This window comes from Zonotrichia albicollis, chromosome Z (genome assembly GCF_047830755.1).
Source record: "Zonotrichia albicollis isolate bZonAlb1 chromosome Z, bZonAlb1.hap1, whole genome shotgun sequence".
In the NCBI taxonomy this organism is placed as follows: Eukaryota; Metazoa; Chordata; class Aves; order Passeriformes; family Passerellidae; genus Zonotrichia; species Zonotrichia albicollis.
The window spans coordinates 45,518,657-45,543,623 of record NC_133860.1 but is presented as its reverse complement, the minus strand read 5'-3'; the positions used below and the strand labels follow the sequence as shown (position 1 = coordinate 45,543,623).

General features: G+C 38.0%; 1 protein-coding gene across 8 annotated transcripts in view; it reads left to right on the top strand.

The window, feature by feature from the left end:
• Positions 1–24,967, top strand: part of GLIS3 (GLIS family zinc finger 3) — a 156,095-nt gene that overhangs the window by 117,855 nt on the left and 13,273 nt on the right. For 5 of the 8 annotated variants that reach the window (XM_074532842.1, XM_074532847.1, XM_074532846.1 and 2 more), the window contains 2 exons: positions 7,779–7,920; positions 17,193–17,352. In XM_074532842.1, the coding sequence (XP_074388943.1) occupies positions 7,779–7,920; positions 17,193–17,352 (302 nt within the window). Of the gene's footprint in view, positions 1–7,778; positions 7,921–17,192; positions 17,353–24,967 lie in introns of those variants that run through there. The other 3 variants (XR_012578122.1, XR_012578121.1, XM_074532843.1) reach the window with 2 other exon arrangements.

Sequence of the window (24,967 nt, the reverse complement as noted above, 5' to 3'; positions counted from 1 at the left end):
GAGCATTACACCACTGGTGTTTCAGGTCATTCAGGCACTAAGCTAATTACCAGTGACAGTTTCCATTATGTGACTATATTAATCTGGAAGAGCTGCTCTGTTTGTGAACACCTTCCTCATGGGGAGCAAACATACTACCGTATGAGATAAGTGGCTTCTGCGTCTTTCAGTTTTTGCTTGTCCGTATTCAGACTCTTTGTTCTGATTTCACTGTTTAAACTGCAAACAGGAGAATGGGTTGAAAGAGAAGCAAACCTATTTTCTTGCTTTGAGAGCAGTTGAAAACAAGGATATTTTCCCTCATTTGTTCTCTATGACGTCCACTTAAAAGATGTCACCAATGCAAAAAGAAGTGTATTCAGGGCCACGGGGTCAGTGAGCAGTGCCCATGGCAACTAAGAAACTATTCTGCAGAAGAAAATGCAGTAAGGAGTAAGTGTTTTAATCCCCAACTTCAATCCCTTTACTTCCTGTCTTCAGAATGAAATATAAATCAGACACCATGGCATTCAGCAACTTTTCGTGAAAGGCATGTTTGCAAAAAGGGATTATGAATGGGCAGCAGTGTTTAAGGAATTTAATAATACAATTTGCTGGAAAACTGTTGAGCCTAGGAGTGACCAGTTCTTTTGAGCATGGTCAGTGGGACAGAGGAAGAGAGGCTGTGAAAGCCGTGTGCCACTAGCTGTGCTGAGGTGGGATGCGCAAGGCATGCTTCTCAAGGAACACCCATTGTGGGGGACATGCTTTGCCAGCACTACATTTAGAACTTTGCTCACCAGGGAGAAGGAAAAGGTGAAATCCCCCGGTGGTTTTTCATGACAGCTGTGGCCGTTTTATAACCAGGAGATCGTTGGTTCATTTTACTTATGGTTAACGTTTGTTATTCCACGTACTGACTCCTTCCTGCACTTGGTTTCCATCCTGATCTGTGAGCTCTGGCAGTGTGACATGTTGAAAAGTGCATAAGAAAGAAAAAATGAGTGCTGTCACCCTTATTACATTAACACCTGTGGCAGAAAAAAGGGAAACCAACCCAGATTGCCTCAAAATTCTGTAAACAATTTCATGCTCATAACATTTCATGTTCTTCAGGTCCATTTTTGATATCAAACAATACCCTTTTCTCTATTTCTTTTTCTTCTCTTCCCCGCGACAGCATATGCATGAACATGATCTTGATAGAGCAGGAATCTTTCTCTCTTCTGGTAGAGAGACTCCATGGTTGGGATTGGCAGTGCTGGGTGTACTCTTGGACTTGGTGATCATACTGGTATTTTTCAACCTGAATGATCCTATGATTCTCATTAGCCTATCAAACTTCAGTCTGGGCTTTGAATGCACTGTCCTGTTCATTATGCTCCTTAAGCAACACCAGGGTCTGAGCAAGCAAGATTTAAACTGTGCACAGATACCTAGGGTGCAGTTCAGCACCCTGATTCCAGCAAATATACCCTTCAAGTCTTTAGTACTGTCTTCAACGAGGGTTCCTGTTCCAGGGTGAAATCTTTGTGATTTCACACTGCTGGATCTGGATTTGGGCAGCTGCATTGGCAGGTGCTGATTCTGGAGTCCTCAGTACTGCTCCTGAAGCAGCTGTGTATTGGCCTCACTTGCAGTGCCCATTTGATGAGGGCTGAATTATGGCTTTAACAGCAGCAAAAAACCCAACCTGACACAGAAGTGCCCCACAGTAAATCAGAGACAGTAGAAACTCAGAAAGTTAGCTGTGCTAGCCTAACTTGCACTTCACATCATTTTCTTGCCTGATAAAGACAGCAGAACAGAGCAGCATCTTACTCTGATAAGGAGAATAGAACAACACAACCTTGGAGAAATAGATGAAGGATATAATTTAGGCAAACAGAAGCCACAGAAAATGCAATCGGGATGCCACTGAGCTCTGCTGACAAAGCAGAAGTTATGCAAAACAGCAATATTGCCCTTACACAAAAAAGAGGGTTGAGCCACGTGAAAAGGACATGCGACACTGAAAAATGTCAAAGAAGGTCCCAGAGAACCTATAAGGACTTCTGATGAGGGGTACAGCTGTGTAAAATAAAGTAATACATAAACATCTAGCCAGTGGGGATAGCTGAAGAGTGTGTGATTGGTGTGTACAATAAACACTGTTTACGTCATGCTCAGGACACTCAGCTGGGGGAAAGATCCCCTGAGTGACCAGCACACTGCACTGAAGAGTGCCTCCTCTCTGATAGTCAAAACCATGTCAGAAAATTCCCGTCTGGCTGGTATCATGCCATGCAGCACGCTAAACAGACAATTCACAGACGATGAAAATGTACAGGGATGCCTTGAAGAATCTTTGCAAAAGTAGAAGTCATATGGCTGAAGGCTAATGATTTTGACCTCTTGATAGTAAAGTAGTAGAGCTTTTCAGTTCTAGTCTTAGACTGTCTTCAAGAGATTATTTTGAAGAGAGTCATGCATGTATTTAGGTTCAAGTGGAGATAAATACAGAATTAAATATTTAAAGTGAAGGCCAGTGTTATGTAAAGGATGCTGCAGTTCAAGAAAAAAAAATTACAAATGAAATCTGAAAACCTATTTCTGTATAAACAATTGTTGACATTATTGATCTACAGATTACCATGGCAATTTTCAGTAATCTGTGATAAGGAGAAAAATATGTTTGTGCTAAATGAAGCACCTGTTGGGTAAGTATGTGTTTATTTTACACATTTTTCCTCTCATGGAGTGAAAATTTGCCAAACAAGTGTATTTTTAGAACGAGAAAGCAAATAATTATGCAGTAGAAGTGTTTTCTTTGTCAGGCTGCATTTGCTTGGAAAAACGGATGCTTAGCAATGTCGTATAATAGCTATATCCCCAAATCAGCCTAGCACGAAACAGTAGGTTTTTCTTGCTTTTTGAATTGAACTGATTTGATGTTCACACATAAAATCAGCTACAAGCCTCTTGGAACTGCCTGAAGAAGAGGATGAAATAAAAAGGGCCATAGGTATAATTTGTATAACATTTCAGATTTGATACAACTTGATGTGGGATAGGAAGAGAGGTAATATATGTGTGTGTTTGTGTGTGTGTGTGTGTGTATGTGTTCAAACATCTGTATGACTGCTTTTCAATTTTCACCTGGACTGTGGCTTGTTTGTTTATTTTAGAAAAAGGCCACTGCACTCACTCTAACTGTACTTCCCTTTTTTAAAGTAAGATTTTCAGGTTTTTTTTTTTTAGTTAGAAGTTTCCATTCAGATCTGTCCCAGCTGCAATTTTTCCCTTAAAGTGGTCATCTTGGTAGTCTGTATTTTTTTAGTAATGATTTAATGCAAAATATTCCTCAAATTAGAATAATACAAATTAAAAGAAAATTCTCTTTTCTATATACAATAAAAATAGAATTTATTTTAATGTTATCAATCTTAATGCAACAGTGTTTTCCTCTTATAATTTTGCTTTAAAATCAGAATTTCTTCTTGACTTGAAATTTGCCAAGGTTACCTAATTGTGTAGGTTCCAGGTCTTTTTGATTTTTAATGCAAGACACTGAAAAACATTTTTGATGTGTTTTTGTGATCTATGCTAGAACATGAAGATGGAAACCATTTTATATTGAACTCAAATGTTCAATATAGTAAAACTTTTGAGAGTAGCAAAAGTAACTATTTCTTGCACAGAACCTAACATCACTACTGTGCAGGTGGGCTAGTTGAGCTTGGTTTTTATTGTTTTTTTTCTGGCCAAGTGTTTAATTGAAATGGGATCTAAAGGCAGGGAAAAGTAGCACACACACACACACAGATGCATATCTGAAAGCTGTGGTAGACAATTTGCAGAACATTTTTTTTTAGAAGTCTTGCACAGATGACTCCCTGAAAACAAAGGTTACAGAGAAATCCCTTCTGTCTGCATTGCTTTATTGCCCCAAGATGTCTGTAGTCTGCAGAGACAAGAATTAGGACGATTTTTATTGATTCTGTGTCATTGTCTGTTGTCAGAAGGGTTTAGTACTGTGCAAGAAAGTGCTCGACCTTGAAGCTGATCTTTGTGAGTAAATGGATCATCTGTATCCAGCAAGAAAAACCATAATATGAGTAAATACTGTCTTACAGCATCGCTTCATAAATTTAAAATTTTCTAGTGGTGACATCTGCGTACTCTCAATGTCATGATACTAGCAGGATATAATTTTCCACTAACTGTACAAGTAAATATTAAATTACAGGTACTCCTACAGAAAAGTTAGTACAATGTGGCCCTGTGTAATCAGGTCGTGCTTTGCTCTCGTAATGACAGCTTAAATTACAGGCAATGAAAATGAGTAAAAACCACCTACTTTGAACCTGACATTAGTAAACTTAATACACAGACTATGTGAATAGCAGAAATTCCTCCTTGTTTTTATACACAAAACAAAAACAGATCTATAGAATTATTACAGTTAGTGTAAAAAAAATCTTGTCAATGAAACATATCATTAGTTAGGGGTTTTTTTCGCTAGTTTTAGACATGGCAGACATGCTTCTAACCTGCATGAAAATAAATAGACTATAACTAATGTCTCACGTATGTAAATACTTGGTGCACAGCATGCATGTATATTAAGCACATGTTTATGTAAGCAAGATCTAAAATGTTATGGTTTGATAACTGGCATGTTTGAATGACTGACAGTGTCTGGACTTTACTGAAGAATTAATTGAGTTAATCTGAATACATACAGGCAGGTTTTGAAGTTACTGAACTATTTTGTGTAGTTTAGGATTTCTCAAGCTATACTGTTTCTTTTCTTATGAAGTGTATTCGTAAACACACCTATTGTATGTTCTCCTTGATGGTGTCTGACTTCTCTTATACAAGAGCAATGCTGAAGAAACTAGTCAGGTCAAAAATAAACATGCAGATCTCAGATGAAGCACACATTAGTGAGAGAAAAATTTTTAAAATTACCTTTTCTTGTAAGGAGACATTTTCTCTGGGATTAAGTCATGCATCAAATCAACAGCATGCCTCTGCCTTTGAACTCAAATGTAATGAAATTGAAAACTGGGGAATAAGAATCTTACACCCTTCTAATTATTTCTGCTTGTTTCATTTAATTTGCATAATTACTTATTCATATGCAAAATGTGCAGGAGTAGAATTTCCATCCATTGTTCTGAAAGGCAGTAAACATTTGCTGATTTTCACATAAGTAAAACAGTTGTAAACCATGACTGAAATATTGTTTGTTTTGTATATTAGAAAAAACTGCCACATTGTGATAATGGAAGTTCTTCTGTATTTCCAAATACAAAACTTCACAAATCTTACCATAAAATTGAACTATTAAACTCAAAAACTATTATTTGGACCAAATATCAAATACAGGGGAGTTTTAGGTGAGCAAAGCAATTGATTTTTAACTTGCACTTTGGTCAGCCATCAATTTAGGTTACTTTCCAGCACACAGGAGGTAGCTGTGCTCACCATGTCAGACTTGTCAGTTATTGATTTGACCAGTCAGTGAGGTAACTCCATGGCCATACAGTTCGTAAAAACAGATTGCCAAGTTTTCAGTCCCAGCAGGATTGCACTGGTGCTCAGCTGAGTGATCATGAAAGAAGCAAGATGGTCATGGGGAAGTGACATATTTCTGTCACAGTGGTGGGAAATCTGTGCTGGGATACAATTCATATAGACGTCTAAGAGAGCTTCCTTTTACACACTTGGATGGCAAGTCTGCAGTCCAGGCTGGAGAAGAAATGCAGTGTTGTTAGAACAGAGCAAGAAATGGATGGCAGCTGGTCAATTATTATTTCTCCTTTTTAGCTTTTTCAACTGAAAAAAGTTTTACAGTTGCAGTGAATGGTTTGTGGTTTTTACTTGGTTTTAAGATAATTAGTCTTTTCATTGTCTGTTCTGTTTCTTGACGTACTAAAGAAGAATCATAGCCCAAGTTTCCCTGCATTTGTCACAATGCAAGACATTGCTTTCAGTTAAAAATTTTAATTAAGTTTAAAAAAATAAGTTTTCTGTGAAATATGTAAAAATATTTGACTGATATAGAGTGTGTTGCATTATGCCCTTTTCTGACTTGTGACTGTATTTCTAGAGCTTGTGATTGAAAATACTAAGCAACCATAGGCAATGCATGAAACAGGAGCTATCCTCAGAAATCAGATCACAGCTGTCTCACAGTGTTTCTTTCTCTATTTTCTCTATTTTTGGTTTTGGTGTTCTGTTGATGATCCTAGGTTTTCTTCTTTTTTTTCTTCATTTTTATAAGTTTTGAAAAGCCAGAAAATTTATGCCAGCACAGATTGTCATGATAGATTTGTTCTAAATATCAAGGAATATGCAAATGCAAGATTCCTGAGCAGTGCAAATTAGAAAAATCTGTAAAATAGGTGGTTGCATATTTTATTTTAAAATAATTACTTAATTCTTGTAACTAATGTGTAAATACTTAACTCTCATTTTCTTGTTTTTCTCACTGTTTTATCCGTGAGTGCCATCTGATATAGAAAATTTATCTGTTTCTTAAAATAATTCAGACAACTTCACACAGGCATCTTCTGTGATTGTGTATTCTGTATGATAGAATCCTGATTCTTTTATAGAAGTCAGATTTTTCATATTATATTCACTTTAGATTCCATAGAAATTTAAATTCACTTAAGGCTTATTGATAATGTAGCATAAGGATTTGAATGAGGATGTATTTGACATTTAATTTCACAAGCACTGACTTTCATGAAAAAGCTCAGTTACTAATGATAGCAGGAAACCTAGCACAATTACTGGATAACAGCAGAAAATGACATGTACCAAAGTGGGAGAAATGTTTCTGCTTACAACAGATTGTAAATATGGATAACAAACAAAATAATTTGTCAGGGTATTTCTTCCCTTTTGCCTCTTCCCCATCCATTCTCCCCCTTCCTACAGTTCTAGAAGAGCAAATATACCTCAGAGAGCTAGTGTACCTCTGGGCTTAATAACTGCTGGTTAAGTTTTTAAGAGAAGAAATCTCCAGCACGCAGAGTGTGTGCATAGGTATCACAGGCTATGTAGTATCTCCAGCTACAGGGTCGGGTGTTTAGGAGGTGCAAGACCAACTCTTCACTCAGTTGCCGTGGTTTTACAGTAGTGCATATTACCAAAAGTAATTTGAGTGTTTATCAGCATGTTGTGGCACAAGGGTAATCTTGTGGCAATGGGTCTTTTTATAGTTGCGTTAAGAATCATTTCCTCTTACTTTTCTTTCTTCATTTGCCCGTCCCTGGGGTGTTCAAGGCAAGGTTGGATGGTGCTCTGAACAGCCTGATCTAGTGGAAGGTGCCTCTGCCTGTGGCAGGGGCACTGGGACTTGGTTCCTTCAAATGAAAACTGTTCTGTGATTAATTCCTGAGTATCATATGTGCAAAAATTTGTCTTTTGGTTCCTCTTCCTCCCCTTAGGAGTTCTTGAATAGCCATTATCTAGGCCACTCCTCTGTTTTGCAGTCTGTGACAAAAGAGCACTGAAGTCCTTCTGTCCAAGGTCCTACAAGTAGTGCTTGTCTTAAGTATAGTCTTGTTAAGCATCTGGGAGTGTTTTCTTCCTCAGGTTCAAAAAGTGCCTGCTAGATTGAAAGGATGGTATTAATGATGATTTAAAAGGGAGGTTTCTGATTGTGCTCCATTTCTTTCTCTAACCTCAACATTTCTTCATTTTAATTTTTCACTGTCTTAAGATTTTTGTGATTATTTCCTTTCTTTTGTCCATGCCCATCTTTTGTAACAATTTCTCCTTTTTTATCTCTTGTTTTTCAGTTGCGATCAAGCTCAGAGATTGACCAGGACATCCTGAATGACTGCCTTGCAATCCAGCCCCTCCAGCCAGTCCTGTCACCACAGGATGCTGTAGATAGTACCATGGAACACTCCCCAGAGTCTGCTTGTGATATTTACCCAGGTATAAAATAAGACAGATAAAAAGCTGCTGCATTATTCCTCACTTAGTATTAGGGATCACTTTGTAGAGTAGAATGTACTCTGAAATGCATATCTATCTCATAAGAAGGATAGAATGTGAAAAGCAATATAAAAAAAGATTTTGAACATGTTTTTATGTTTTTCGGAGGGAAGGAAAACCAATCGTATTATACTCATTAAAAGACCTAATACAACAGATGGATATTTTTGTTCTATGGGCATTTGATTCTGCAACCAATTTACTTCTACCATTCCTCGTAGACATCTTGAATACATATTTTAATTTAAAATCACAGTATTTTTCCTCTGCCTTAGTCATGGATCACATATCAGTTTTTCAATTGATCTACATTAAGAAACTGAAATGCTGCATTATGAGTATAAATATACAATAGACTGTAAATAGACAATAAACGCATTTGCACCATGAATGCATGTATAATCCTATTGTATTATTTCAGTTAAATATCTGAGATTTTCCTACTAAAATACCTTTGTCATATCTGCCTACATATACAATTTTTTTGTTAACATTTCAAAAAAATTTGAAACTATCAGTAAGTTATGAGTGATAATAAATCTTAAAGCTCGAGAGGGCAATGGGCAGAATGTTAACATTTTTTAATGCAATATTTTAGTAGTTGTGAGAGCCTCTGTTTTTAACTTTCAGGCAAAATGCATTACGTCTTTTATCACTTCAACTTTTAAGTTGAAGAGAGAGCCAGATGTAGGAAGTGAATTAATCGGCTTCATTTATGTTATCTGCAGTGATGAAAATGACATTATATGAAGTGGCCACTTCAATAGGTGGTTTTATTTTACTGAGAGGTTTGTAAAACTAGCAATTCTATTTCATGCTTTTGTCAAGGCTGCTGCGAGTCACACAATAGTTAGTGATGATGTAGGTGTATGTCACAAAATTCAGGACATTTAAAGCTGTGATTGATTGTATTCTAGTTTTTAGGTAGTTGGTATTATTTGTATGCTGTTAACTTTTAAATGTCTTAGTCTGAGTGTACAGACTGAGTGTGACATTCAGTATGCGATAGAAAGGGGAAATTTCAGATTTTAAAAATGTGATTTTGGCCAGAGAAACTCTGGGGACATTTAATTGATTATAGTTGTTTATTTTACATTGTGCATTGAGAGGATAGTGAGGAATGTTGAGATTTTTTTAAATTATTTATGATTTTACCAAGTGTAACATGCAAAACTGAGAGATAACAAAGACTCAGCTTTTCCTTTTCTTTTCAAGTTCCTTGACAGAATGGAGGCTGGGATGGGACAGTGTGTCAGATTTCAGAAACTGAGGATATTCTCACAGGAGGTGGCTACAGCAATCTGTTGGGCATTCCTCCCTAGCTTCCAGGCTATGCTTAAATGTCCAGCTCTGTCTGCTGGGTCAGTCCAAGCACAGGCTGACAGAGGCTTGAACCAGCTGCTGCCCATGACAAGCTGGGTAGTTTCTTTCCTGGCACTACTTCCTATTGTATAACAATTTTTATGGTAATTTAATTTTTATGCTAATTAATCAACATACTCTTATCAGCATTAATTTCTGTGTAAATAATAATCTGGTTTCTCTTACATGTCTCCCAGCTATCTATCATTTGGCAGAGGTCTTGTAGTTCTAGTCACTTGTGTTGTTTCACATCAGTTAGAGGGTACTATGTCAGGCATAGAGCAGTCCGTGTCACTCCATTTTGACAGCTACTTGATCCAGTTGAAATAAATTGTTTCATTAACGACTCATCAAGGATGCTGCAGGGTGATAGACTATGTGAACAAATTAGATAAATCTGACAGGCAGGAAATTATTATATTGAAATGCCAACATGAAAATTATTCATGTCCAATTGAGAGAAACATAAAATACAGAAAAAACTAAATGTCTTGTCTTGGAGAAGGTACCCTTCAAAATTCACTTAAAACAATTTTTTTTTTTTTTGTAAATACAGCTTTGAGACTTCGGAAATGTTAAACACATTATTTTTACTGGGTACTGTTTGAGACAGCACATTAGCTGAAATGTCGCTGTGCTACTTTTAAAGTAGAAGGAGGAATAGATTTTCATACTTCCAGTCGTGTCCAATCAAACTTTTCTTACTTGAAGGTCATTTCACTTACTCTTGATGCACATTTAAAGCACGTTTATTGATGCACATTTAGAGGCTTTTTCTTGTAGAAGAATTCTACAGAATAAGTGTTTGAAAGCAAACTATTAGAAATGGGCAAGAAATGTCAGAAGCACATGTTTAGATGCAAGTCCATTTTCACTTACATAGTAGAACACCTGTAGAGACCACTGTGTAGTTTCTCAGCACTTATAAAATACAGAATCTATAGACACAGACACATTTAAATGAAATGCAAAAATAACCTTTTTGATTACAGATCTATTAGTTGGAGTTAAGTCTTCAAAAGAGCTTTTTCTTATCATGTAGTCTTTATAACTTCATAGAAGAAATCCAAACTGACTATTATCTTATTAATACAGTGAGGTAGCATTACAACCTCTTTGCTTAAATCTAACACAAAATTACATTTATGGGTCTAAAGCAAACAGACTAAGGGCTAAGCATTGTGATAGTATCTAGGTTTAAATTTTGAACAATACGTAGGCATTTTGGTTTACTCGGTTCACAGAATGAAGGTGAGAGCAAGGCACTCATAATAACATTGGGATGATGAGTTTTCCTGCTGTGAAACAATATGAACTTGCTTTGTATAGAGCAATCGGAACCACTAAACCCAGAAGAGTCATAAATAATGCAGCAGAAAAAAATCCCATCTTTTTACTGTGCTGTTTGGATAAAACTTGACCATTTCATATTTATGCATAAGCCAGAATGTGTAATTCATTTATAAGTAGTTACTGAATATCACACTAAGTTCTGCTCCAGAGTTAGCAAAGGATCTTTCTAGAGCTTGTCAACTGCATAATTTTCTTTGCAAGTTGGAATTTAAAAATTGTATCAGTAAAGTTACAGAACTTATTTGAATACTAAGTATTTTTTAAATAATGTCTTACACTATATTGTTAAACTTTGACCTAAATACTTGTATGTGTATGACTTTCTTTGCTTTGCTTGAGTAACACTTTTCTTTGGTTTTTTTCCCTGCTGAAATTGTACTAAGCTGGGTGCTCTGTGCACATAATAAGAAAAAAATCCAATCCCCCAGGAATTTGTATATAACTTAACAACAGGAAAGTAGGAAGGTACAACAAGCAGGTAGAGGTTAAGCACACATACAGGAATAGATAAATGAAATTATTAATTAATGAAAGAATCATATTAAAGAAATTGTCCTAGTGAGTCCCTAAGAGGTGTCTGAAAAAAAGCAACCTAGTTTTCTTTTTTAAAAAGTAGTCTGTTCTTTTCTTTAAAAATAGTTTTTTAAGGGTGATAGGCTTGGAAAATAGTTACAGCTCATTCCTGTTAGAAAAAACAAGAATGGGAAGGAAGAACTGGCATATGAATGGCCCTTGCTGTGAAAAACAGAATTGTGTTTGATGTGTAGGGAATGGATGCAAAAGGAGCAGTAATGTAGGACTACCAACAATGAAGAGGATCTCTGTTTTCACCTTTTAGGCTGAATTTAAGTATTGCATACATGTCTAGAGCTCCTGCTTAATGTGATGTAGTCATAGGTAGAACCATACACACATTACAGGGGGCAAAAAAGTGTTAATAATAATATCTTAATTTAAGGAGGATAGTTTGCTTCTGCTCAGACTTGCCCTTTTATTTGCCAGTTTTACTTATGAGTTTATAATTTCTATTTTGAGACAACTTCATGGTTCTCCAAAAGTTGATGTAATGTTTGGGTTCGCATTTTTAAGAACATTTACCAATGGACTGCTACAAACATTGTGGGCAACATGCCGACTTGCACCATTTGTGGTTATATTCATCATGATGAGACTGAACTTCAGAAACTGCAATCCACTAAAAGAGAAGAAAATGAAAGGCAGGGATGTGATCTAGAGATGCCATTTCAGGAATGGCTTAAAATACTGGTCCAAACCCTGCTTTATTTCTTCAGTACTTTTATGTTTTCCAGTATCTATGATCTGCCTGTAAAGTCACAGAAAGGTCATCAGTGCAGGTGGTTCATGTGACAGGTCAACTTTGGAGACAAACTTATTATCTTGAAAATGCAATTTTTACTTCTACTGTACTTCTTAATGCATGATGGCTTCTTGAGTTTCATATTCTCTGAATACTTCAGACTTACAGATGAACTGAGGATAAAGGTAAAACAGAAAATAGGTTTTTCATTTGCTGGGCTTACCACTTAGAGCTCAATACAGCACATATCCACATATTCCTGGCTACAAAATCCGGTGGACTTCCTAGGGGACGAGAAAGAGGGGAATATATGCAGGTGATGCTTACAAGTGCAAAAAATATTTCATATATTTCCTTCTGTGCAATAATAAATCAGTTGTTTTCAAGGACCTCATAAATATTCCTTACAGAAATAGAAGGCTATATTTAGTAATTAAAAATAAAGCAACCTTGGAAATGTAGCTGACTGAGCTACAAAATTAAACCTTCACACTGTCTTACTCTACATGGTAAAAACTTTCAGCCCTACTCCAAATTCATACCGGCAATAATTAGAAGAGAGATCTTTTGGTGGCAGAAATTGTTTTTAAGAGTGCTGGTAGTAAGCCCAAGATGCTCTTCAATTAGAGCATTTTTGATAATTTGCTAATTTCTGCATTTAAATATGTTCCATGAAATTACAGGTTTCTGACTCCATTGAAAAATAACTTTTTTTTGGCCTTAGATTCTGTGACACTTTCAATACTACTTTTTGGCTTTCTTTTCTTAAAGAAACCTTATTCAGGATCATCCTTTTCTCTTGCAACCACCTAAATTGTTCCTATGCATTGTGAGGGTACGTGTGAATTTAGCTTCTCATAGAGAACTGTTTGCAGAAATATTTTCATGGAAAATTCTTATGTACTGATAAATGGATATGTGATGAGGCTCCAGAAAAGAAAACACGACTCCTTCCTCTTTTTGGCTGAAACTTTGTCCCAGTTGAGGTTCACAATCTGAGGTTCACAGTCGAGACTAAGTTGGGATTAAGCTGTAATCATCTTGTAAATAGTGTTGTAACTTGGACTTTTTTAGGGATACAGAGGAACAACAGTCATGATTCTTTGGCTTTTATTGAGGTTTTTTGGATTTTTTTCAAAATGTCTGAATATGTTTAAAATTTCTTTAAAGGTTTTAGTTTATCCTGAATTGATAAGACTTCCTGTAGCAACCTTTTTGTTACATAATCATAGAATCACAGAATGGTTTGCATTGGAAGAATTCTTAAAGGTCATCTAGTTCCAATCCCCTGCCATAGGCAGGGGCACTTTCCACTTTACCAGGTTTCTCAACGATCCATCCAGCCTGGCCTTGCACACTTCAGGGATGGGGCATCCACAGCTTCTCCAGGCAACTTTATCCAGTGTCTCACCACCCTCACAGTAAAGAATTTCTTCCTGACATCTAATCTAAACCTTTCTCCATTTGTTTAAAACCCACTTAAAACTAACATTTAATTCTACATCTTTGTGTGTGGACCTGTATGGTGGTACTACACTTGAGCATGCTGGTTGTCATGAAAATTTCACCGAATCACAGAATCCTTAGGTTGGAAGAGACCTTCAAGATCATTGAGTCCAACCCGTGCTCTAACACCTCTACTAAACCATGGCCCTGAGTGCCACATCCAGTCCTTTCTTAAACACATTCAGGGATGGTGACTCTACCACCTCCCTGGGCAGGCCATTCCAGTACTTTATCACCCTTTCAGTGGAAAACTTTTCCCCAATATCCTGTATTTCCCTTGATGAAACTTGAGACTGTGTCCTCTGATTCTGTCAGTTGTTCCCTGGAGAAAGAGACCAACCCCCCTGACCACAGCCACCTTTCAGGGAGTTGCAGAGAGTGATAAGGGCACCTCTGAGTCTCCTTTTCTCCAGGCTAAACACCTCCAGCTCCCTCAGCCGTTCCTCACAGGGTTTGTGTTCCCAGCCCCTCTCCAGCCTCGTTGCCTCCTCTGGATGTGCTCAAGCGTCTCAAGGTCCTTCTCAAACTGAGCTGGACACAGCACTCGAGGTGTGGCCTCACCAGTGCTGAGTACAGGGGAGAATGACCTCCCTGCTCCTGCTGGCCGCACTGTTCCTGACACAGGCCAGGATCCCTTTGGCCTTCCTGGCCCCCAGGGCACACTGCTGGCTCATGGCCAGTCGGCTGTCACCAGTGCCCCCAGGTCCCTTTCCAGCCACACCATCTCCAGCCTGTAACACTGCAGGGGGTTATTGTGGCCAAAATGCAGGACTAAACACTTGGATCTATTAATCTCCATCCCACTGCATTCTGCCCATGCATCCAACCATTCCAGGTCTCTCTGCAGAGCCCTCCTACCCTCCAACAGATCAACACACGATCCCAGCTTAGTGTCATCTGCAAACTTACTAATGAAGGACTCAATCCCTTCATCCATGTCATCAATGAAGATACTGAACAGAGCTGGCCCAGCACAGACCCCTGAGGACACCACTGCTGACTGGCCCCAGCTGGATGTGGCACCGTTCCCCTCCACCCTCTGGGCCCGGCCACCCAGCCAGTTCTGAACCCAGCACAGAGTGCTCCTGTCCAAGCCGTGGGCTGCCAGCTTTTCCAGGAGTGTGCTGTGGGAGACAGTGCCAAAGGCTCTGCTGAAGTCCAAACAGAGAACATCCACAGCCTGTCTTGCATCCACCAGGCAGGTCACCTGGTCACAAAAAGAGACCAGGTTTGTCAAACATGACCTACCCCTCCTAAACCCATGCTTTGCTCAGTTTCACACCATCTAAATCAGGTATTTAATGGACTGAAAAGACATTGAGAAGGTATTTACTGGCAACGCTTTGAGCAAGTAACTCACATATAACTCAGCCTGAACCAGCTAGAAAATGTACAAGCATGGCTTACAAAATACTTGCATGGAATGCTAATGATGGCTGCGGAAGAGAACAGCTATGTCAAGATGAACAACTTTTGCTACCATGTGCTGAACGCCTGGTCAGAATCCAACCTTTTTACTCCTGATCCTGAAGAGGTTAATTTTAAATGCAAAGATTGCACTACTGGTAAACTAAGCCATTGTATAGTTTTACACAGCTTTGTTAGTTTTTGTCATGGTAAAATGCAAGTTACCCTATTTTGCCAAGGAATAATTTAAATAGTTTCTTTTCATTTAGACAGTCGAGGCTTTCCTTAGCAATGTCCTGATTCGTTAAATATTCTCTTCCTTTGCTGTCAGAATATGTGCTTGGTTGTTTTTCAGTATTTTCTTCTGTGCTGCATGAAAGATAAAATAAGAATTACAGAAGTTCATTCCTTTGTGTTTATCTTCTGCACTTGTCCTGATGCTACGCTGAGACACACACATGGAAAACATAACTTTTGGGGTACATGAGCAAACTGCGAAAAAAAAAATTCCCCTGTCTTACTAAGAAAATGTCCTCAACTTCTTCTTTGCAAATTACTCGGCTGTTTTAAGTGATGTCTCATCTTCCTGCGGGACCTGCCTCCTGTGTTCCTCTTTAAGGTTTGGGATTCTTCTGCTGTCAGATGTCTGTCATCACTTGACTTGTTATTGGGAGGCTCTGGTCCACAAACAAGTTAGCAAAGAGCACAGCCTGGCACCAAGGTCAGCCTCCATTCCTCCACCTTTGACCACCAATGTCAACTTCCCCATATCTTTGACATTGCCTCTACGGCATCTGTATTGGATGCTTTTATTCACAAAGTGGTTTCCTGTCTGTCATCTTGCACTGTCTGCCATTTCCAGCAGCTGAAAAATGTCCAGGGCTGCTCCTTAATGGGGCTACAGCATAACTTGAAATCCTGAGCATTTTTTTTATTCTGTCTTAGCTTGGTGACTATCCAGTGTGTCACAAAGGCGGGCTTGTAAGGATCAATAGAGTCTTTCCAAGAACAGGCTGAGGCTTTGGGAGACAAGGTGAATTTTCACCTTTTTGATCTTCTGTAGCAGAATTCACACTTGTGAATGAAAAATTATGATCTGTGAAATCATTTCCTTGAAGACTGATCTGTGGTGAGGCTACCTCTAATGCAGTCTTTCTTCTGCTAGGATTGCAGCATGCATGGACATATTTCAGCCTAGAAAGGTGTTTTACTAGTGACAGTGCACCCTGGGGAACTGGGAATCTAGGATTTTACCAAGAAACTCAAATCATTAGCTCCAACATATTCACTAGCGTAATGTAAGTTTTATACGTAGAATTTCACTCTGTAACTAGGCCTGAACAATACCTTTTTTTTTTAAAGAGACAGATACGACAGACAAACAGGAGAAATAATTTTTATCTTTTAGAGAGACTATCTAATTCCTTCTCTGGGTTCATAAAATATTTAAGAGCATGCATTTGTCTGCCAGTCAACATCAGCATAAGCTACTTGACAGAAATGTCAGTAGAAATAGCTGTGTAACAGGATTTTCAGAGATACAAAGATTTATATTTGTCTGATTTAAAATTTTTTTTTTCAAAGGGGTTACCAGAAAATAAAGTTATAGGATTTGGGATCAACTAATTAGGACATTTCAACAAAGTCCTATATTGCTTTTTGTTTATTCAGTAAGGAAACAGACAGGAAACTTTCCTTATTAGAAAAAAATCCAAGAGAAAACACATAGAAAATTATTAAGCTGTTAAAGATGGTTTAAAATTTTTGTATGTATTACTGAGGAGTCTGGGCCAATGATAGTAATAATGCTCTTCAAGAAATTTGTAATTTTTACAGATGAGGGGAAAATGTAGAAAGCATTTCACATTTTATGAAACTATTCTTTCTGTTCACTAGTTCTAAAAATACAGATCTTAGGAATATTGACACATCTTCTACAATAGAAGAGTATAGAAGATTTGCAGCCTTATTGAGACAAAAATTCCAAGACAATGAACATGGCTGTGATCATTCATGCCTGGTTTTATGGAAATGTCATTTGGAAGCAACAAAGAATACTTACTTATTTTCATGTGGTTCTTCTTCTCTTTGTGAAAACAACACATCAGAAAACCCTTAGTTTCCTTAGTTGCTAAGAGGTGGCACTGCAGCTCGACAGGAGGGGTTATATGTTGGTGTTTGGTCATTTATCAATATTGTTGTTGTTTGGTCAGTTATCAGCGTTGTTTCCTGCCTGATGGGCGTTATTTCTCTCTTCTACTTTCAGCAGCTGTGATCCCCAGCACACAGATGAATCAAAGTGGAGCAGCAGCTGGGGCAGTGTCCTTGTCCCACCCCAGCAGCCACTCTTCCCCAGGACAAAACATCCAGGGCAGTCCTCTGCACCCTCCCCAGGTACCTCTTCTCACAGCTGCTGACTCAGAGAGGTAAGAGCCTCTGCTTCCCAGCTTGAGCCTGAGGCTGGACTGTCTTCAGAGATGCCAAGGTGGGGGGAAATACAGTTGCTGGTGGGCACTAGTGGCAGCCCTGGCCTAACAACTGCTCTGGGTAGGGGTTTGTCAGGAGGAGAGGTGAAGTGGACCATGTTATTCCAGTCTGAGAGGGAGATTTTCCATCCATTTCCATTTCAGGAACTTCCTCCAGTCCCTTCTTGATCCCAGTGAAGGGCTCAAGCAAGGAAAGTGATACCAGCTGGCATGCTGTACTTCAGACGACCACAGCCATACCTTACAGTATGGGGGCCCTGAGATTCATGTTTCTGTTTACTTGTGGGAGAAGAGTCATATTCTGTCAATATTCTCCCAACACTAAGCATTTCTGAAGGAAGACCTTGCCTTTATTTTTTTAATTGCCATTTTATGAAGAACAACAGATAATGAACAAATTTTTATTTCACTAGTTTTGAGTTTGATTTATAGTCAGGATTTCTTTTATGACAGTTCCACTAATGTATATTTTTATATATGCTGGTTAGGTATGATAAATTCTATGATTTTAGATCTTTCAGTGACATAAAAATCAATTGCTCAGATGTGTCTTGATTTTCATTGTTAGACATTCCCTAAATTATTTTCAGCACTCTTTCCAATGATTTAGATAGTGTATGGTACTATAGATATAGAAATCTATAGCTCGTTGAACCAGAAGTGTACCAAATCACAAGACTGAACAGGCCTAAGTAAATGGTTTTTAGTGGAAAAGTCAGGAAGATAACATCGTCACACTAAATACTAAACTGTTACTATCTGCTCATGGATACTTAAACATTATTTTAAAAATTTCTTTTTCAGTGCTCTAAGTGATAAATTGCTGTATTTCACTAATGTATTTCAGAGTATTTAATTTCCTTGAGTGACAGATATGACAGTAATTTGAAGAGTACAAAATCCCCAATTATAAACCTGAAAACAACATTCACTAGATTTCAATTACTGGTAAATGAGCATAATTTCTTTGGATGAAAGCAATATGCACTCTGCCTTGTATCAGGAGGATAGAAGAACATGTGGCATCAAGAAACTTACTACAGGTGAAAGTAAATTTTTATTTCAGAGTTCACATGTGAATTCGGCCAGTTCTGGAGCCACTGGAAGTTTTTGTGCGTCAGTCTGAGATGGAGCTTACTGCCTCATGATCACTGGAGCTCATCTGCTTTGTTCCTCCCTTCCTCCCCACTCCTGCCCCCATGATCCTGGTCTTTTTCCCTTGTGCTGGCTCTGGCCCTCTGTGCTCCCCTCTGGGGCTGTCCATGCTCTCTGCCTGACACTGAGGCTCTTCTGTCCCAGTATAGTTTTCTCTTCAGTGCATGGCCTGTCCATCCATACCCAATGATTGCCAGAGCACGAGGTGATAGGCAGGGACACATTAACAGTTGTTATAGTTATAAATGTAATTATAAAAGACAGTGATCTTATTAGCCCATTTCTGAGGTTCTTCTGCTGTAAAACCACAGCAGAGGTGCCTAGAGTGAGACTTCCTTCATTCAATTCATTGAATGCATTTCATACATCAAGATAATAGAGTACTCTACACAATAATAAAAAGCTGCCATGGTATACTCCTTTTTCATTTGTTAAGTGTATACACCCTCTCTAAAAAGGCTTGAAGTGCTAATTCCCATATGTGGAGCTGCTTTGGGTTTAAAAAAGTTCCATTGTCTTCACTTAGGTAGTGTGACAAATGGCAATTTAAATTCAGAAAAGGAAAAAAGTATTGCAGTAATGTTGGTTTGATTACAGTACATAGGGCAGAAGTTAGGGGAAATGTTTGAAAGAAAAACTAAGGCAGAATCTGTGTATTGAATCTAGCAGATTACACTTGCCTAGGGGCCTTGCAAGTAGGCTGTCACTTCACTTCATGGGTGTGATGAGAATGGTGAAAATGTGAAAAAACCTTCAACACAGAAAGTGACAGAGATAGTATCTTTGAAAGGTGTGAATCATCCTGTTTATTTCAACCTCATTGTTGAGAGGACTGCAGGATTTAGGGGTACAAGTAGAGCATTTGTTGCCCCTCATGCTAGTAAGGGTTGGACTAGGTGACTTTTGAAGGTCCCTTCCAGCCCAAATTGTTCTGTGGTTGTGTGGTTCTGTGGTTTTGTGGTTCTGTGCTGTGTGGCTCCTGACACACTGTGCATGCCCAGGGTCATCATTTAAGAGCTAGCACAGGCTGGCCAGCACTTGTTCCAGCAGAAGGCTGTATTTGTTGGACTGAAGCTGATCCAAACTGGCTTGGCTGTTTGATGATGCTGGGGGCCAGGCCTGTGCCACTTTTTGGACAGCAGACTCAGGTTTATGAGAGACAGAAGCGGAAGGAAAAAAGCATTTTCTCTACATTTCCACATACCATGGGATAGAGAAATAATGGGAGGGTTTCTTTTAAGTCTTTCTCTTCTAGGTGGTGTGAGGGAAAGTATGGACTTGATGAAGCCTTATAAAGGTGAGAAACTGAGCCAAACATGAAACACATCCTATATTGCATTCATTATGTGTACAAAACTCTGAGAGCACATAGTGCAAGACGGTTAGAGAGTTTGAATATAAGATATCACTTAATTTATCAAAGGACCGAGCATAAACAATAAAGGTGCAGATTTGCATTTAGTCTGTCCCAGCTCTTTGATACTAACTTTGAGTGCTCCACTAATATGAAGTACTGCAGCTATTAAATGAAGGTACCAAAGGTGTACCTAAAAGCATGTCTGTAACAGGGAATATGTACTTCACTACCTTTTCACTCACTACTGTAATACAAGAAAGCATGAGCATACAAATAAGCTGAAAGGCTAATCTAATTAAAATTCAGATCAAAAATTATGGGCTTAAATGACGTTGTTAATACATGTGGTTCAGTGCCCCAAAATTGATGGTGCTAAATTTTGAAATTAATATTTTAAAATTATTTCTTTGTGTAATGAATTATCCAAATATACATCTTGCTTCTGAGCAAAAATTAGCCTGTTAATCAATGTGATGCAATAACAAAATTTTTCATGGATTTGATGTCCACGTGATTTTTTATCCACCTGTGAACCAGAGCTAACAGTACATCCCTAAAGCATGATGCATCCCAGCTTCACAGGAATTTCTAAAGACTCTTAAGGCTGACAAGAAGAACTTAGGGCCAGAGTGTTCAGTTTAGCAGTACCATTATGCTATAATAAGTTCTGCAGCAGTAATTCTTTTCACTTATCTGAGTGTGTGCTTATATTCCCTTTATGATTTCACTGTAAAATAGTAAGTAGCTCCAGGCTAAACTTCCAGAAGCAAAAGCATCTGCATAGTTCTTCTACCCAAGAAGCCAAGACTTCCAATCTTCATGTTACACAGCCCTTTTTGTATATATTATAGAAAGGGCTGCCTCAAAGAAGGTCTGTAGTTAACAATAAGGTTAACTAGGTCTGTGGTTTTGAAATAAGTACATCAACTTCTTTCCAGGCAGAGGATTGCCTGTTAATCATGTTTTATTTTTAGTGGGCAAACGACACCTATGAATGACAAATGCTTGTGTTGGAGGTATTGGTAAGGCTAACCCTGAACCTGAGCCGTAGAGTCACAGAATCCTAGAATAATTTAGGCTGGAAAAGACCCTTAAGACCATCAAGTCCAACTGTTAACCTAACACTGCCGAGGCCACTACAAAACCATGCACCAAGTGCCACACATCCACATGTCTTTTAAATACCTTCAGGGATTGTAACTCCACTGCTTCCCTGGTGGAGCCTGGTCCAGTGTCTGCCCACCCTTTCTGTGAAGAAACTGTTCCTGTTATTCTTTCTAAATCTAAACCTTCTCTGGCACAACTTGAGGATGTTTCCTTCTTGCCCTGTTGCTTGTTACTTGGGATTTGTGTTACTGAGTTCCGCCTAGCTACAATCTCTTTTCAAAGCGAACCTAGCAAAGTTTGGAATTTTTCTCACACTTTTTTTTTTCCCAAAGACATTTTTTCCTCTTTCTCACATTTGCAAGAAACTTAGTTCTCTGATACAATATAGGCACAGAAAATACTGAGAAATTTTAGAAAAAGTTACATAGTCTCCCTCCAGGGAGTCTGTGTATTAAGGTACCTGCTCAAAGCTCTCTTCCTTAAATTCCACTTCAAATTCCACATAAATTCTCCTTTCATCTTCTCACCGAAAAGATGAGGTACTGGTCAGAATGCTTGTTTGTTATTTCTGCCATCCCTTCTTTCATCCAGATTTTGGTTTTCTTGCCCAAAATATTTCTGTTATGCAAGAAGATTGCATTCTTTAAAAAAAAAAAAAAAAAAAGAAAGACAACGACAACAGCAAAGCAACACCAAAACAAGACAAACACAAAACTCCAAACAAACAAAACCCCCCGTAACCAAAACACCCACAAGACTTGTGGCAGAGAATCATTGGAGAGAAACATTCATCATAGGTAGGTAAAAAATTAGGGTTTTATTATTTTGGTCAAATGAATATATTCATAACTTTGGGGAAAACATCTTATTTGTTCAATTTTGTTCCTGGCAAAAGGTATGCTTTCCTTAAATATGTTTTTAAAACATGTTTATTTGATTGTCACTTTTAAGTAGTCAGACTAACTTACAGTGCAATATGCTCAGTTTCACAAACTGTGTTACGAGAGAATGTTTTCTTCACTGGCAGCAGACTGAGGATCTGTAAAGACACTACGACACAGCTTAAGGTGTGAGTTCAAAGAACGTGAGTTTATAGAAAGAATGTAAGAGCAGAAAATGGATACACCATCCCAGATTTTTTGACTTTTTTAGAAATAAAATTCAGGCATTCCGGAAGGAATGATCGTGGATTTTTCTTCATTTAACATTGTCCGAAAGAGCAGCACTGTACAGGACACTGTTTGAGGCAGCAGCCTGTTACAGGGAGCTTGTAGTTCAGTCCTCTGTCCAGCCAAACTTTCAGCTCAGCCAGATGAAAGCCTGATCACCTTACTGTGTGAACTGCATAACATTTGGATATGTTCCCAAACTGCTGAAGCCCAGCAAAAATTACTCCGTCAGGTAAAAGAGCAGCAACCCAATAAATACTGTTTGCAAGTTGTCCAAAGAAAACTGTGGCCTCTGAAGAAAAAAAATCAGGATTTTCAGATTTAATGTTCGATTTCCACTTCAGCAACATATCTATAGCAACCATAAAGATTCATTTTGTCTGAATGGTGACAAATGCTTTAATTTACATTGCAAAGTTGAGGAAAAAAAAAAAAGAAGAATGAAGACAGAACTACATCCAACACAGTTAGTTCCTGTCTCAAATATTTAATGTTAGCAGCAATTTCTGCCATAGTGTAGCATGGATTAATGGTAGGTAAATTATGTCTTTTATGTGCAGGTGCAGTTTCTTTTCTTTCAATATATAAAGAAAAATATTTTTGAAATTTTTAAAAATACTTGGTTGCAGTGAAATAAATTGAGGAGTTGCAAAGCACTTGGGTTTCTAGGTGAAGAAACATCTTATATATATTTTTGCTACAGAGACATAAGAGGTTGTTTCCCCACTTAAAAAAGGATTTATTTGCAGGTGGCCAACCATGATAAAATAAACTAAATTAAAGCATTATATAAATACACAATTTACTGTATATTTTGACTCTTTGATTTTTCCTCTTCCCTTCCTTTTCCACACATTTCTTGGGTTGTGCATGTAGTTGTAGTGACTGTTTACTGGGCCAGCCCCAGTAAAATATGTGGCATTGTATGGGGCATTTTAACTAATCTCATCAAAACAGGTAAGCTTTGGTAACTTTGTCATCCATCTTGCTTACTACGAAATGTAGTCATTCTCCAGCAAGACACTTTTTCACGGCTAAAATTGGAAAAGAAAGATTTTCTTAGTGACTCCAGAAGCATCTCTGCTCGGATTTTACATCAGGCATAGGACAGGGCATCTTTCAGCAAATCTGGCTGGTTCCTGATTGAATTGATGCCTGCGCTTGACTGTAGTTCTTGATTACAGTTTCCAAGTGGTTATAAACTGGTCCTGAGTGTTTCAGGATCACAATTAAATTAGCTGTTCTGCCAGGAATATAATGAGATTTGTTCAGAGATAAATCTGGGCTATGACAAGTACAAGTTTCTCTTTTGTTAAGCAGAAGGAAAGAAAAAGTAGAAATCTATAGTCATGGATATGGGTAAGCCAGATTGATTTATAAATAATTATAAAGACCATGTCTACTAAAAAGGAGTCCTCTCTGCCTGTGAAATATAATGTATTGTTATTGGGGGGGGGGGGGGCTGTTTTTGGATGTTAAACCAAAGGTAAATCTGTAAAACTGTGCTTTCCACTTTCGGTTTTGAAAAGGATTTTTCTCATTAGTGGCTACTGGTTAAAATAATTTTTCAGAAATTAATTTTCCTGAATTAATCCTGCAAATACAAAGGATGATATTCCATGATTTTAAAAATAATCATAATATTTAAAGACTCCCTGTGCTTGGCTCTCAGTCTCTGGCAGGAGATAGCAGTCTTTCTCTGTGACTCCTATACAAAAAAATAACTCCAGTTATTACTCAGGAGACATATAACGAGGTAGTTACAGCACTTTTTAAAAAAATCTGATATTTTTATCACAATATAACTACTGATTTCTCTTTCTAAAAAAAAAAAAATTGTAAAATAGAATTATTGTGAAATATGTGCATGCTTTGTTCTCTTCCTCCCTGGTTTATCTTTCAGTCTACTTGCAGCTGTTATCTGGAAAAATTAAATATTTAACACATTACTCAATGGCTCAGTAGAAACATTTTTATTTCCTCCATCCATATAGCTTTTCTGAAGTAATATATGTTTATGAAGTTAATATCACATCAGCACCGGGACCATCCAAACCCTACCTAATATGCTTAAAAATGTGCTTCTCACAGAAAACTGAATAGGCAGTATGCCATCCAGAGTTCATCTTGAGACTTCTTACACTCCAAATGTAGATTATGATTCACCAGAAATGTAGTAAATACCTTTCAAATGAAGTCAAAACCACATAGAGATAACATGTGGGAGATACAGATTCTTAGCTGCAGCATGAAAGATCTCAAGTGACTTCTATTTAAATATAGTTATAACCTGTATGATGACCTTACCCAGAGGTCTTCTGTAGAGCTGCTACTGGAGTTGCACCTTCTGTCGTATTCAGGGTGTGATAAAGTGTCTTCCTTGACACTTCTTTAGAAAAAACATGCTTTTATATTAGGGAAAAAAAAAAGTCATCTAGTATATTGAGGCCTAGTCTCAGGACAACAGGGACCAGATCCGTAGTTTAGAACACCAGCAGACTGTGTTAACTGCAGGCACTGATCCGTCCTAGCAGCAGCCACTGAGCACACAGAGAAAGGTATTCCTCCTCAGCAGACTTGCAGCTTATTTTTAGTGGTGGAGAGACAGGCTGATCTGCAACAAGATTTGACACGTCACTTTCCACTCACCTTCTTGCAGAAATGTCATGGGTCTTTTTTGGTGCTTGGGAATTTTTCCAGCTCTCCTCTCATTGATACAAAAGTGGCCCAGGGCCATTCCTGAGCTTTCATTAAGTAGCCGGATCCC